At 50.4% G+C, this 13855-nt stretch overlaps 1 protein-coding gene across 8 annotated transcripts; it reads left to right on the top strand.

The window, feature by feature from the left end:
* Positions 1-814: 814 nt before the first annotated feature.
* Positions 815-13539, top strand: CUNH19orf12 (chromosome unknown C19orf12 homolog). Of its 8 annotated transcripts, none has more exons than XM_021239690.2 (4): positions 818-935; positions 4780-4949; positions 10137-10389; positions 12299-12967. In XM_021239690.2, exons 2-4 carry the CDS (start codon positions 4790-4792, stop codon positions 12366-12368), a joined length of 483 nt encoding a protein of 160 aa, XP_021095349.1. In that variant the 5' UTR covers positions 818-935; positions 4780-4789; the 3' UTR covers positions 12369-12967. The 8 variants fall into 8 exon arrangements, 7 of the variants coding, with proteins under 7 accessions (XP_021095349.1, XP_004858836.1, XP_087047126.1 ...); XM_087190999.1 differs by having other exon boundaries at positions 831-935; positions 12491-12967; XM_013077552.3 differs by having other exon boundaries at positions 841-935; positions 4841-4949.
* The last annotated feature ends 316 nt before the right edge of the window (positions 13540-13855 follow it).

Raw genomic sequence — 13855 nt, 5'->3', positions numbered from 1 at the left:
CTGCCACGCTGCAGCCACTGGGGGGCTTGGCCTAGGCTGGCAGGGCTGGACCAGGAGACCCTGCGGCCTGAGGGGTTCCATTCCAAGGCTTTCGCCACCATCAGGTCGTCCAGGTGGGGCAGGGGAGCCGTTCTACTGTTTTACAGCCTGGGCGTAGCCAGCGGGCAGTCACAGCGAGGGATCCGAGAGCCGGCAAGGCAGAGGCGCACCCATCTCGGGCGCCCCAGGTCAACCACCGCCATTGGCAGGAGGGCCTGGGGAACCCTGGGGGGGCAGGTCTGCTCTATTTCTCACTGCACTCTCCCGGGCTCGATTTTATTTTGTTTTATTTTATTATTTTATGTGACAGGATCTTGCTAAGTCATTAAGTCACCCAGGCTGGGCTGGAACTTCTCCTGCCTCAGCTTCCGAGTGCTGGGACTACAGGCACGTGCCACCTCACACTGCTCCTTTTCAAACCATTTGACCCTGGTCTAAGGTATTCATACACCAAATAGTGACTTAGTGCTGTGGACCCCCATGTGCCCCTGCGCCCTCTCCCTTGCCCAGGCTGCGGGGAGGGGCCTGTAGGTCTGGGACCCTGAGCCCAGGCCAAAGGGGACAAGGGTCTCTCTCGTGGGAGGCCCTCGCAGGCTTCAGGTAGGCCAGGGAGCCAGACCGAAAAGGAGTGTGAGGTGCAGGAGGCGTGGACAGGGCCCCACCCCGACTCGGCGTCCCCTTCCCAGCCCGGTGGCGGGGGAAGGGACAAACGGGCGGGGAGAGGGGGCGGAGGGGACCAGCGACCCGGAAGGCCCTGGCGCCGGAAGGCGGAGGGTGGGGCCTGTGGCGGCGGCGGCGGCGGCGGCGGGAGCGGGGAGCTGCGAGCCGGTGTGGACCGGGCGGGCTCGGAGCGCAGACGCAGTCGCAGATCAGGCCCGGGGGCCGTCCCGGGGCAGGTAAAGGGGCGCCCGGAGGCAGGCAGAACCCCGAGGAGCGCAGCCAGCACAGTGCTGCGGCCTGACGCTTACTGTGGCGGCGTGGAAGCCGTTCGCGCATGCATTTTCCATGTGGAGAAACTGAGGCACGCAGTGGCCACAGAGCTCCGCGCCGCGGGCCCCCGCCCTTGAATGGGAGGTGGGCGTGGGGGTCACGCAGCAGGCCCGAGTCCTGCGGGGTAGCCGACGGCCCTCGCCTCGAGCCCGCATCCGCGGCCTTGCCCCGCGGAAGGAGGATGGGGTGCTGGCTCCCCTGGAGAGGATCAGGAACCAGGAGGGTGTTTTCGCAGGCCGTCGGTTTTGTGCGGACAGTGAGCTTCGTTAGCTTTTCTGAGAAGCACTAGGGATCCTTTGAGAGGCTGTGGAATGACCTTTTTATGGACCAAATAGGTAGCTAACCTGCATGGCAACGCCAGTCTGGCAGAGCGGGCAGTGCCCTGCTGTGTGTGTGTGTGGGGGGGTGTCCTGGGTGGATGCCAGGCCCTGCCCAGCCTTGGACCATGTTACCACTCAGAAGGGGAGATCTAATGTGGCCTTCTGAGTTTCTAGGAGAAATCAGGAATCTGAAGAGAATGTGAAGTCTTACGTTTAAGTATTGGGAATTAATTAAAACACACAGACACACACACACACACACACACACACACACACATTTTGCAGGCTAATCTGCAGTGTTGGTTGGCAGCACCCACCTGTGGCCTTTGCCCTGAAGCATAGAGAAGAGGGGAGGTAAGGCTCACCAAGTCTGAGGACGCCTAGAGTTTTGTGAATCTCCCAGAGAGCTGCAGGTGTGTGAATCAGAGCAGCTTGGCCCATCTGCAGTCTCTGCAGTGCCGGGTCCTTGCACGTCTTACCTAATAGTTCTTGAAAAGAGCAGAGTGTGGCTGCGTGTGGTGGCTCCTGCCTGGCATTCAGGAGGCTGAGCCTGGCAGACCAAGGATGGCAGGGCACGGGGTCCTCAGGCTTCTGGTAATGGGGTCCCCTTTAGTCTTCAGGGGGTCCTTCCTGCGCCTGGGCTGTGCCTCCCTCTTTCTTGCACAATTGACAGATTAAAATCTGAGTCTAAACCAGAGCCAAGCTAGAAGGTGATTAGATACAATACAATAGGATTTTTAGCTTTTTGAAAGATTTCACTATAAAATTAATTCTTTAGGTTACCTCCATATGCACTTGAAATAAAACTCCTTTTGTTTGTTCACATAGCTTTTCAAGACCATGGCCACTGAGTAAGTCCGGTCATGCCCTCCATCTCCCCAATTCTGGGTGGCTTCTGCTGTGTTTTTTGGTTTTGGTTTTGGTTTTTTTTGGAGACAGAGTCTTGCTTTGTAGTATGGGCTGGCCTTGAACTCACTAACTCACTAACTCACTATGGAGCCCAGGCTGGCTTTGAACTTGTGGCGATCCTCCTGCCTCAGCCTCCAAAGTGCTGAGATTACAGGTGTGTACCACCGTGCCTGGCTGCTCCTGCCTTGTCTAGTGCCTTCCCTGTGATACTGTGAATTTATTGTCGTGATCTGTGTGGACCGGTGGACAAGTCCTTATCACTAGAACAGGGAAGGAGGCTGTAATCTTTTGGTGGTGGGGAAGGCCAGCCTGCCCTTGGTCACGCCTCTGCCTGGTAGTTCCCTGCCAGCACAGCCATTTCCTGACTCCAGATAATTCTTCTAAAGGTCATTTTTAAAAAGAAGCAGAAAGTGATTTATTAGGCAGAAGTTTTGGTGGTGGAATTTGTGAGTCTGTAGGAAGTTCTGTCCTGTTCTTGGTTGGGGTCTCCATCCACAGGAAAGCTAAAGGCCCATTTTACAGGTGAAAGGCATGAGCCCCATCATTATTTTGGATAGATATAGGAAGTTTTGCTTTAAAACCATTCTTTGAACACTTAAAATCTCTTCCTTTATCTTTTTTTATTTTTGGTACCGGAGATCGAACTCAGGTCCTTGTGCTTGCGCAACAGGCTGCGAAACCACTGAGCTAAATCCCCAGCTGGCCTTTCTTCCTTTATCTTATGATTAGGTTTCTGCACTTTATTTTACCAACTAAGATAATTTTTAAAAATTATTCGTTTTATTTAAGCTCTCCGATTTCTTTTTCCCCGGTACCAGGGATCGAATTCAGGACCTTGTGCTTGCAGGCAGGCACAGCACCACTGAGCTAGATCCCCAGCCCCCCAACTAAGCTAATTTGTAAACTTAAGTTTCTTTAAGGGAGTTTGGGTATGACAGGCTTAGAAGAAAAGAAGCATAAACAAACTTCGGGAATATTGCTATAGATAACCGTGGGTAACTATGTCCTGGAGTTGCAATCTTCTAAAACGTATAGTTTTTAGTTCTGGTTTTCCTTATTTCCTTTCTACCTATCTTTATTTCTTCTATCCTACCTCATTTCCCCCAAGTTTATTGTTCTAAAGGTCCATCTGCCATCTGATCAGGCCTGTGATCCCAGCACTCTGGGAAGCTGAGGTAAGAAGATTGTAAGTTTGAGCTCAGCCTGGACAGTTTAGTAAATTAGCAAGCACTTGTCTCGAAATAAAAAAAGGCTGGGGATATAGCTCAGTGTGAAGTCTTTGGGTTCAACCCCAGTACCCAGTAGTTTTTATAAAAATAAAAATGAAAAGAGAGGTCCATCTTCCATCTTTCCAGCTAGAGTAGACTCTCAAGTTTTGACCAGCCTGACATACGAACAACTTGAGTTACAACCGGAACTTTAGTTTTATCTTACGACCAAGGTCTTGAGTTACAACCTGAATGCTGGCTGCTTGTGCTTCCAGATGGTCTCAGATACAGATTTAGCCCTTAAAGAGTTTTGAAGGAACATTACAACATCCTTTCCTGTCCGGGGTTAATTGAGAAATCCTGGGCCAGTGTCTCTCTAAGAACACTGAGATCTGCCTGTGTACAGGAGAGAGACTTTAAAGGCTGTGTAGAGGAGCCCGAGCCTTCAGTTCACCAACCTGAGCTACAACCAGCCCCCGGGAATGAATTGAGTTTGTAAGTCAAGGGTCCACTGTATATTGCAAACTCCTGGAAATTTTTATTGTCAGCTTGCTCATCTTACACCTTCATATTGACCCCATTTTTTTTTTTTGGTACCGGGGATTGAACTCAGGACCTTGTGCTTGCAGGCAGGCGGCAGAACCACTGAGCTAAATCCCCAGCCCCGTGGCCCCACTTTTACTGTCTCGTGCAGACCCGTATGAGCTTTTAAGAGTAGTTGCTGCAGGAAGTTGACACACGGTCTGCACTATCCCAGACCCTCACTTGTCACTCCGCATCCACCCGAGCTTACTGGATGGAGCCTGGGGCTGGTATATGTCCATGTGAAAGCCAGGTCTGTGACAGGAAGGGCACAAATCAGTCAGATGCCAGTGTGGCCCGAGTTCTCTTTTCTTGGCTTGGTATTAGCTTACATGCCCTGTCATCTGAAAGAGGGGCCGGGTGGGACTCTGTGTTTGAGGACTTCCTGAGCCAACTGAACTGCCGCTGATGCCTTGGGTCGGCCTGGCTTCCTTTGGGATTGGGTAGAGCATGTGGTTTGTGTTGCTTTTGATCTGTTACAAAACAGAAGTTCATCAGAGGCAGAAAAGACCTTTGGTCCACTCTGCTGCTTCTGCTTGCTTAGGAGCTAACAGCTGCCCTGCTTCTCTATGACAGAGAAGTTTCCACGTGACTAGGTCTCACAGGCACAGGGCCAAGCTGTTGCCTTTTCCAGGAAGTGACAACCCTTCCTCAGAGCTCCCAGGAGAGTAGCATTGGGGTGGAAGTTTGCCTGCTCTCATGAGAGCTCTGCCCTTGAATTCACCTTTAAGGTCTGCCGAGATGCCCATCATGGTGGATGACATCATGAGGCTGCTCTGCTCCATTTCCCAGGAGAGGAAGATGAAGGCAGCAGTCAAGCATTCTGGGAAGGGTGCTCTGGTCACAGGGGCCGTGGCCTTCCTTGGTGGTTTGGTTGGTGGCCCACCTGGACTAGCTGTTGGTAAGTACGCGTGTCTCCCTTGGACAGCCAGCCTTGGTGGTGTCAAAAAAGGGTCTTTGAAATTATAGAGAGGACCACCTTGTAAGAGTGATGCCTGTGCCAGGTGTAGTGTAATTTCAGCCCTCGGGAGGCTGAGGCAGGAGGATCACTGCAAGTTCGAGGCCAGCTGGGGCTACATAGTGAGTCCAAGGCCAGCCTGAACTATATAGCGAGATCCTGTCTGAGAAAAAAAGAATGATGCCTCCACGTGGGGTTTGTGGAGTTAAAGTTGCATCTGTGAAATGATCTTTCTGTATCTAATCTGTCCCGTTAGGACACCTAGGCATGGTGGTGCATGCCTATAATCCTGGCCCTCTGGGGGAGATGAGGCAGGAGGGTCAAGAGTTTGATCCCAGCTTGGGCAACTTAGCATCTTAATGAGACCCTGTCTTAAAATAAAAAGTAAAAAAAGGGCTGGGAATATAGCTCAGTGTGAAGGCCCTGGGTTCAATCCTCCCAACTGAAAATGAATGAATAGGGCCGGGGATTTAGCTCAGTGGTTCTGGCCCCTGCCTCGCAAGCGCAAGGTCCCTAGTTTGATCCCCGGTACCAAAAAAAAAAAAAAAAAAGAATGAATGAATGAATAAATAAATAGAAACATAAGCTTCTTTGTGGGTGCCTCAGAAGGACAGAGTGCTCTTGGCTATGACTTTCATGTCCCTCAGATACTGGAGGAGCCCTTTCCCCAAGTGGAGGATCCCAGGCCCACTGACCCTGCTGCTGTCCCCCAGGGATGAGTCCTGGAGGCTAAAGCTAGGCGTCTGCGACCTTCAGGTGGCCCTCTGCACATGCTCACCATCGTGTCTCTTTGGCAGGGACCTGGTCGGGGAATGGGGGTTGCTGAGCCCCTACTCTGAGCAGAGGCCGTGCGGCAGCTTCCGGCCAGTTTCCCCTGGGCAGTGTGTTCAGGGCCAGCTCCCAGCTTTGAAAGAAGAACACCCACTGCAGTGGCTGGAGCAGATCAGCCTGGGAGCTGCATTTGCTATTAGAGCAGTGTCTCATTCACCACCTGCTTCAGTGGAGGAGCCAGTTTCTAGTGACAATGAATGTTTGGTCTACCTCTTCTTGTTCCATGAAGCTCAGGTGAAGTTTCTTTCTCTGGATTAGGGGCAGGAAGAATTCCCATGTCCCCAGCCTTGGAAGAGCCATGTAACTCAGATTGTGGCCCAAGAGGTGGGCTAGGGTGGAGTCAGAAGGCCACCGCCATCCGGGGGACTGAGAAGAATTTGAACTGGTGTCGCTGTGATGGCTTGCCGTCTGCCACGCTGGGCTGGCCAGATATTTGCCGAATGCCTGCCCATGGTGTGGTAAAATCCTTCTGTTATGCGTGACAGCCTCCTCGTGAATGTGGGCTGGAGACAGAACCACTTTTATGCCCGGCTGACTTCTGTTTCCCAGCTGGTGGGCAAGGAAAGCTTCCTTCTCTCTTCTTCCCTTGACATTCAAGGACATTTCCTTAAACTAAAGCTGCACTGGGGAGTAAAACAAGTGTGGGGGTCGCCCCAGACCTGCGCAGTGTATCTTTCCCTTTCCAAATTTGGTGAGTTCTCAAGTCCTGACTTCCGCTCCTTCCCATCCAGGAAGGAAGCAGAAAGGGAGCAGACAAGGCCACTTCCGTGTTCCCAGATGGTATTCTAAATTCTGGCCCCTACCCCATCTAAGCGCTCATGGGGCACCTCCCTGGGCTCATCTTATTATAGTGCTGTGCCCAGTGCCATCTGGGAGCACATTTTATTCAGGTTGGGTAAAAGCTGGTGGACAACAGCCTGTCTGCTAAGAGAACCCAGGGGACTTGGTGCTTCCAGGTCCTGGTCATGGGTAGAAGCCTCACTTTACCCGGAAAACAAAGGACTTTTCTCTTCGCTGAAGAGCTAGTAATTTGTTGGTTGATATTCCTGGTGACTTTTGGCATTAAGTGCTACTCTAAATCAAATATTGTTGTTCTCATAAAGGTTTAGCGCAGAGGAGTGCAACTCTAGTCAGCTCTGTGCGTTTCACTGGTGTCGTGGGGAAAAAGTTCAGTGAAACTTGTACATTGGCTGGCTTCCCTCTCCAGCATATTCCTTTCCTCCAGGGAGGCCACAGCCTGGCCCTGGTCTCGGGATCAAGGTGGTGTCTGCACCAGGGTGGGTTCTCTCTGTCCCAGGGTGGGTTTTTTTTTTTGGTACTGGGGATCAAGCTCGGGACCTTGTGCTTTCAAGGCAGGCGGAGGAACCACTGAGCTAAATCCCCAGTCCCCAGGTTGCTTTTTTTTTTAAAGTCTTCTTTCTTTCTCCCTTCCTTCCTTCCTTCCTTTCTTTCTTTTGGAATTGAATATTTTATTTCTTGTTGGGTTGCAAAGCTGTTGCTTCACTGTATAAAAACAGCACTGAAAAATGCAGCATATCGTAAAATTGTGACAGTATTGTTCTCATCTGACAGTGTACAGCTCACATACGCTTTCCTCCACTCCCACGTATTTCCAAGGGGAAGATCATTTAAGTATTTTGACCCAAACCCAGGGAGGAATGTAAGCAAGTTATGGTATTACAAAAGGCTTATGATAACTGTTATCTTCTATATTATTTTTTATAAGTATATTTTATGATAGATAATTACATGAATTCTGAATATCAGAACCTATATCCTAAGCCAGGCATACCTGTAATCTCAGCACTTGGGAGGCTGAGGCAGGAGGATTGCCATAAGGCCAACCTGGACTACACAGTGAGTTCAAGGCCAGCCTGAACTATATAGCAAGACCCTGTCTCAAAAAAACAAGAACAAAACAAAACAAAAACCTTGCAGCCTCATCTAAAACTCATAAGGTATAAAAAAGATGTATATTGTGTTTATCTGCAATCATTAGGAAATTAAGGGGTATTTTCTTGCAGTAGCAGTGTTGAGAGTAGTTTCTTTACCATCTATCTATCTATCTATCTATCTGTCTGTCTGTCTTATCTATCTATGTATATATTTATTTATTTTTGTACTGGGGATCGAACTCGGGACCTTACACTTGCAAGGCAGGTGCCAGAACCACTGAGCTAAATCCCCAGCCCTCCCATCTATATTTCTAAAAGTTGTCATCTTAAGTCTTCTCTCCACCACTAATTTAGACAGTGTTGCTGGAGTAAGTTATTTCATACTAGTTTTCGTAGGGGTGCTGCTTTTGCTCCTCAGTAGATTTTACATGCTTCTCATACGCTGCTTTGTGCGTGAGTTCATCCAGTTTGAAGGGGGCATTCAGTGTCGTCTTTACCAGCCAGCTGTCTTCCCAGCGGGATTCACCTACAGACCCTGGATCTTCTGCAGGTCCTTTCCTCCTGATAGAGGAGACCTGCACTCACTGGCAGCTTTCACTTTCCAAGGCACTGAACTGCTCTTGCTTTTATCCCAACTTCAGGCAGACCATGGTAAACAGTATCGCCCCAAGCCCCCTGTGCTGATCCCCATGTTCCACTGCCATTTCCTGTTGCCATCTGTCCACATTTCTCTGTGAATTTACGCACCGTGGGCAGAGCAGTCCTGGTGAGCAGCATCTGTGTGATGCCCACCCACACGGGGCAGGGCGCAGGGCAGGGTCCGGCTGGGTTCACCAACTCTTGGCCGCTCGCCGTGCCATGTCCGCAGGGGTAACTGGGGTTGCCAGGCTGCACCTCGGGCCTAAAGGAAACTTTTCATTTTGCAGTAATAATAAGTTTACAGAGAAGTTGCAAAGGTTGTGTGGAGAATAACCTCCATCCCTCCCCCTTCCCTGTTTCCCCAGTGCTAACGTGGACCACGGTGCACTGTGGGAGCTGAGACACCAACACTAATGCGCGCGCGTCACTGTCTGCTCTTCCTTGGCCTTGCTTTAGCCCCTCCAGTGTTTGCATGAATAGTCTTGTTTTGCAACATTGTGTTGGATTGCCCTGATTCTCTGGTCTCTTCCGATCTGTGACATTTTCTCAGACCAAGATACCTGATCCCTTTGAGGAGTACTGAGCAGATATTTCATAGAATGGCTCTCAATTTGGGTTCATCTGACGTTTTTCTCATGGTTAGACTGGAGTTATGGGTTTTTGGAAAGAATATGTTGGAGGAGAAATGCCCTCCTCTTGCTTCGGTCCAGGGGGACAGCACAGCTGCATGACATCACTAGTGATGTATGTGCTGGGTTTTTCTGTTGTAAAGTTTCTGTTTCCTGTTCTGTCCTTCGGGAGTGAGTCACTAGGTCCAGCTGGGCTGCGTCTTTAAATATCTGATTGCTGATATTTTTAAATTGTGAGACATTTTAAAGACACAGATCTGGTGTTCTGTGAGGCAGCAGTTGTCTGGCATAGGGTCGCCTCTAGAGACAGGGGCCCTGCACCCCGGGTCCCCACAGGGCTGCTCTGCCCACTTCTCTCCTTTTGATCACCCACCTGGGCCCCCAAAGGGACTGGCGTTTGAGACCCCAGGGCACCGTCCCTCGCCCCATGCCATCCTGTGTGTGGCCTGGGTAGGTGGAACTCTCCATTGTAGGGTATCCGCAGGTCGCAGAATAGCATGCCTTAACATTGGCAACGCATTTGGATTGTTAGAAAACGTTTGTGCCCTTCTTAGGCAGCAGAAAGAGATGTAGTAAGCTACATTCAGTTTACTACTTGTCATCAAAAGACCTGGAGGGGCTGTATGAAAAATATTGCTTCAAGAGACAAGAACCTTATTTTCTGTCCCCAGGGCCCTTTAGCCTGGAAACATCCCAGCTCAAGGGCAGATTTCCTGTCTGCCACTGATAGAGGAAGTTCAGCTTCACCATGGAGATGGCTTTCCTCAGAAATACTTTTGCCTCTCAGCCCTTCTTAGTGATGAGAGGGACGCTTTGCTGGCACAAATGCGGGGCCTTCTTCTGCCCATGAAGAGGATTTTAGCTGGCACAGTCCAGAGGTGGGGGTGGCACTTGCTTCATTTTGCCTCTCTATGAGGAGCTCAGGGAAGGTGTCTGGGTTCCATTATCTGGGCCCAGGGACTGAAGGCCACATAAACCTTTGCCCTCTATGCTTCCTAGAGGAGCAGGGAGCCCAACTCACTCTGAGCTGTTCACCAATGTTCCCATTCGTCACCAAGGTGGACATGTGCTCAGCGAGAGTCCGACACCATCGATTGGAGGAAGGCTGGCTAATTGAACCCTTCCTTCTTTTCCAGGGGGCACTGTCGGGGGTCTCCTCAGTGCCTGGATGACGAGTGGACAGTTTAAGCCAATTCCTCAGATCCTAATGGAGCTGCCCCCCGCCGAGCAGGAGAAGCTCTTTAATGAAGCCACGGCCATAGTGCGGAGCTTGGACTGGACCGATGCTGTGCAGCTGACCACGCTGGTCATGGGCAGCGAGGCCCTGAAGCAGCAGCTGCTGGCCATGCTGGTGAACTACGTCACCAAGGAGCTGCGAGCTGAAGTTCGGTATGACGACTAGGCCGCCGCGCTGGGGAAGTGGGTGAATCTGTGACTGTCAAGGGGGCTGCTGGGCCGGTAGGGAAGCCTGGCAGATCCCCCTGAGAAGGACACACGTCACCCGCATGTCACCTTACGCTGCAGCTGAAGGTGTTGGGCTGCATCACGGCCTGGTGACTCTTTCTGAGGAAGCTGTGTTTTATGCTAGTTGCACTCCTGCTGCCCAGCAGCCTGAGGAGCTGCAAAAGCAAAGACAGCCTCTTGCAGGAGTCATGGCCACTCTCCCAGTCCTCTCCCTCAATTTTGCAGGGGCCTGGAGAAGTCAGCTTGCACCATGCCTCGCTGACCACACTTCCTGCTCCTCCTCATCTCCTGAGGGTGGCTCCTCTTCCGGGCCCCTCTTGCAGGACTGGACCCCTAGGCTTCTGGCTTGCAGGGCCTCACAGCCAGCCCTTGCCAGAACCCTGTTACCTCCTGAGTGTGCGCTGCCCCGCCAGTGACTTGAATGGTCTCGTGGGGAGAAAGACTGAGCCACAAAAGCCACAAAACAATGGGCCCTCCTCCCACTGGCTGCAGGCCTGGCCCCTCCCACAAAGAGGGTCTTGCCTTCCCCCTCTCAAAAGTCATAGGAGTTCTTTTATTATTGTTATTCTGGCTGTTTTTATTCTCTAGATGTAGGTTAAATATCACTTCACATATTTCTCCCCCCGAGACATGGTCTTACCATATTGCCAAGGTTGGCCTCGAACTCCCGGGCTTAGGTGATCGATCCCCCTGTGTTGCTGGGACTACAGACTTGTACCTGGGTGCCCAGCTTCAGCTCAAAGACCACATTTCACTATGAAGCCCAGGCTGGCCTTGAACTCAGGCAATGCTGCCTCAGCCTCCCGTGTGCTGGGATTATAAAGCCAGCGTCACCACGCCCGGCTCCTGCCACTTTATCTAAGGTAAGCCCTTCTGTTGTTCCCATCCTGCTCTGTTGCTTCAGAAGCCAAGTCATAACTCATAACTTATTTGTGTCAAAGGCAAAATTACAACAAAGTGAAAGATCTTAACTGAGCTGGCTACGGTGGAATATGGCTCTGGTCCCAGCTACTTGGGAGGCTGAGGCAGGAGATTCACCTGAGCCCAGGAGTTCAAGACTAAGCCTAGGAAACATAGTGAAGCCCAGTTTCAAGAAAAGAGAGAGTCAGAGACAGAGAGAGACAGATCTAATTTGGATTTTATTCACACTTGTAGAATCAGGCGACACCTTATTCTATAAAATAGAATGAGTGTATGGAAGAGCCAAGTGGAAGAGGTAAATAGAGAAAGCTGAGGGAAATCAGAAACAGAACAAAAGATGCATTGTTTCAAACTGGCCTTCTTCGTAGAGGTTAAAGCAAAGTGCCTTGTCACCCCAGGAAAAGCTGGCTTGTTTGGGGGGATATGGCTGTTCTCTCTTTTTTTTTAATTTTTGAGACAGAGTCTCACTATGTAGTTCAGGCTGGCATTGAACTCACTGTGTAGCCCAGGCTTGCCTCAAAATCAAGGTGATCCTCCTGCCTCAGCCTCCCAAGTGCTGCGATTACAGCCATTTGCCACCATGTCTGGCAGCTGTTACCTCTTATCCTGATTTCTCCAAAAGACCATGAGTGATCCTGTTCTGGTTTGGCCCATTGGGTCTGGTTCATGAGCTCAGTCCAGGGCAAATGCCTCTCACACATTCAACTGAACCTTTCTTCCTTAGCTCTTTTTATCCCCTGTTCCTCTTAGAAATATTATGTCAAGGAGGATAGGATGGACCTCTGGATCTCCTCTCCCCAGCCTAACACCATACCCATCATGTGGTAACAATAAGTATTTTGGAATCAGTGTCTTTGAAACACTTTATCTAACTCCTCCAGTGAGGAAACATGCTTCTCTCTTTCGCAAACAGGGAAGGCAAGGGTCAAGTTTCTAACTTCTCTGAAGTCCCTGAGCTACTAACAGAAGAAGCCAAGACTTGAATCCATGTCTGTACAATCCCAGAGGCCTCTCTGAAGTACCTCACAGAAGCTTCCCAGTTTGCAGGAACTGGTAGTTCTTCAGTTAGATTTTTAAGTGAAATTTTTTTTTTTTTTGGTACCAGGGATTGAATTCGGGACCTTGTGCTTCCGAGGCAGGCGTCAGAACCACTGAGCTAAATCCCCGGCCCTTAAGTGAAATATTTTCAATAAGAAGTCTTGTTCTTTCTGAAGTGGTGATGAGGCAGAAGATTAGGGCCTGGAAAACTGGCTGGGGAAGTTCCTTAACCTGTCAATTACACAGTTCCAGGAGCAGGCCCAGAATAGCTCTGCATGTGGAACCAATCAGAGAGTGCTGTCTTCAGTTCTCACAAGAACCCAAGCAGGTTTCTGATAGGCCGGCCTAGACCTGACCTCAGCCTGAGGAGTGGGAGATACAAAAGATGGCGGCCATTTTCCTTGTGGCCACTGTGCTCTCTTTCACAGTCCTCACGCTGTAGCGTATGCTTCTTCCCCCACTTTTATTTGGCCCAAACTCATTCTGCAGAGTATATTTCTTTCCTTTTCCTACCTTTTAATAAATGTGAAACTTTGCCACCTTTTGCACTTGTCTTGACCAATTCTTTTTCAGGACAGAAAGAATCTAGAAACCACCTCTAAAAGGAGATTCTAGCACCCCATAACCCATTAAGAGTGGGATCCTAAACCATTGAAGGAATGTTTCTACTCTGTTATGGTTTATATCTAGATGTCTCCCAAGAGCCTCAGGCACTCATAGGTGAGGCTTTTGGGAGGTGGTTGGATTATGGTGGATTATGGGAGTTTATAGATGGCCTGCTATTAGGAGGTGGGCCTGAGGGGGAGGGAAGTCACTGGGGGTGTGACCAGGAAGGGTATCTCTCCCTCCCACGCTCTTCCTCTCTTTCCTGGCTGCCATGATGTGAGCAGTTTTTCCCTCCGCCATGCCCCTCTGCCATGCTGTTTTCTTTGAAGCCAGCAGCACTGAGCCAAAATAAACCTCTCTTTAAGTTGTACATGTCAGGTAGTGTGCCTCAGAGATGAGAACGTAACTAAGACGTGCCCCTAAAGATTGCCCTAGTACTGTATTCACTTTGCTTTCAGAATTATAACTCAACTATGTCATCAGATTACAATAAACTTTTCTGAAAAGTCATTTTCCTGTGGATTTTGTGTAACATATCTGACATTCAAAGGATTACACAAAAATAAGCAGGAAGTACCAGGCTTGTGGCTTTAAAGGGTAGAAGGAAGCTCCTCCAGATCCATGCCAGACACTTTCCTCCCAGGCTGGCAGCAGGGCCCTCCTGTCCCCAGGTCCTGCATGGGGCATGGGCAGGACTTGGAGCTGACGGAGGGCTGCAGCACATGCCTCCCGGGGTGCAGAGGGAGGCGCTTCTGAAGGCCAGCTCGGGAAAGCTCAGTAGCCAGCCATCCGCAGCTGTAAAGGAAGCCCCAGTGTGACCTGTGTC

Source organism: Heterocephalus glaber, unplaced genomic scaffold (genome assembly GCF_053883595.1).
Source record: "Heterocephalus glaber isolate CG9 unplaced genomic scaffold, H.glaber_assembly_v1.0 deba00001561, whole genome shotgun sequence".
Taxonomy (NCBI): Eukaryota; Metazoa; Chordata; class Mammalia; order Rodentia; family Bathyergidae; genus Heterocephalus; species Heterocephalus glaber.
Note: the sequence above shows the minus strand (reverse complement) of the source record. Positions and strands in the feature narration are given on the sequence as shown.

Coding starts and splice junctions, on each gene's coding strand:
- CUNH19orf12 (XM_004858780.3), top strand. CDS start 4,790: ATGCCCATCATGGTGGATGACATCATGAGGCTGCTCTGCTCCATTTCC. Junction 4,950..10,136: donor CCCACCTGGACTAGCTGTTG/GTAAGTACGCGT, acceptor CTTCTTTTCCAG/GGGGCACTGTCGGGGGTCTC. Junction 10,390..12,298: donor GAGCTGCGAGCTGAAGTTCG/GTATGACGACTA, acceptor TTTCGCAAACAG/GGAAGGCAAGGGTCAAGTTT.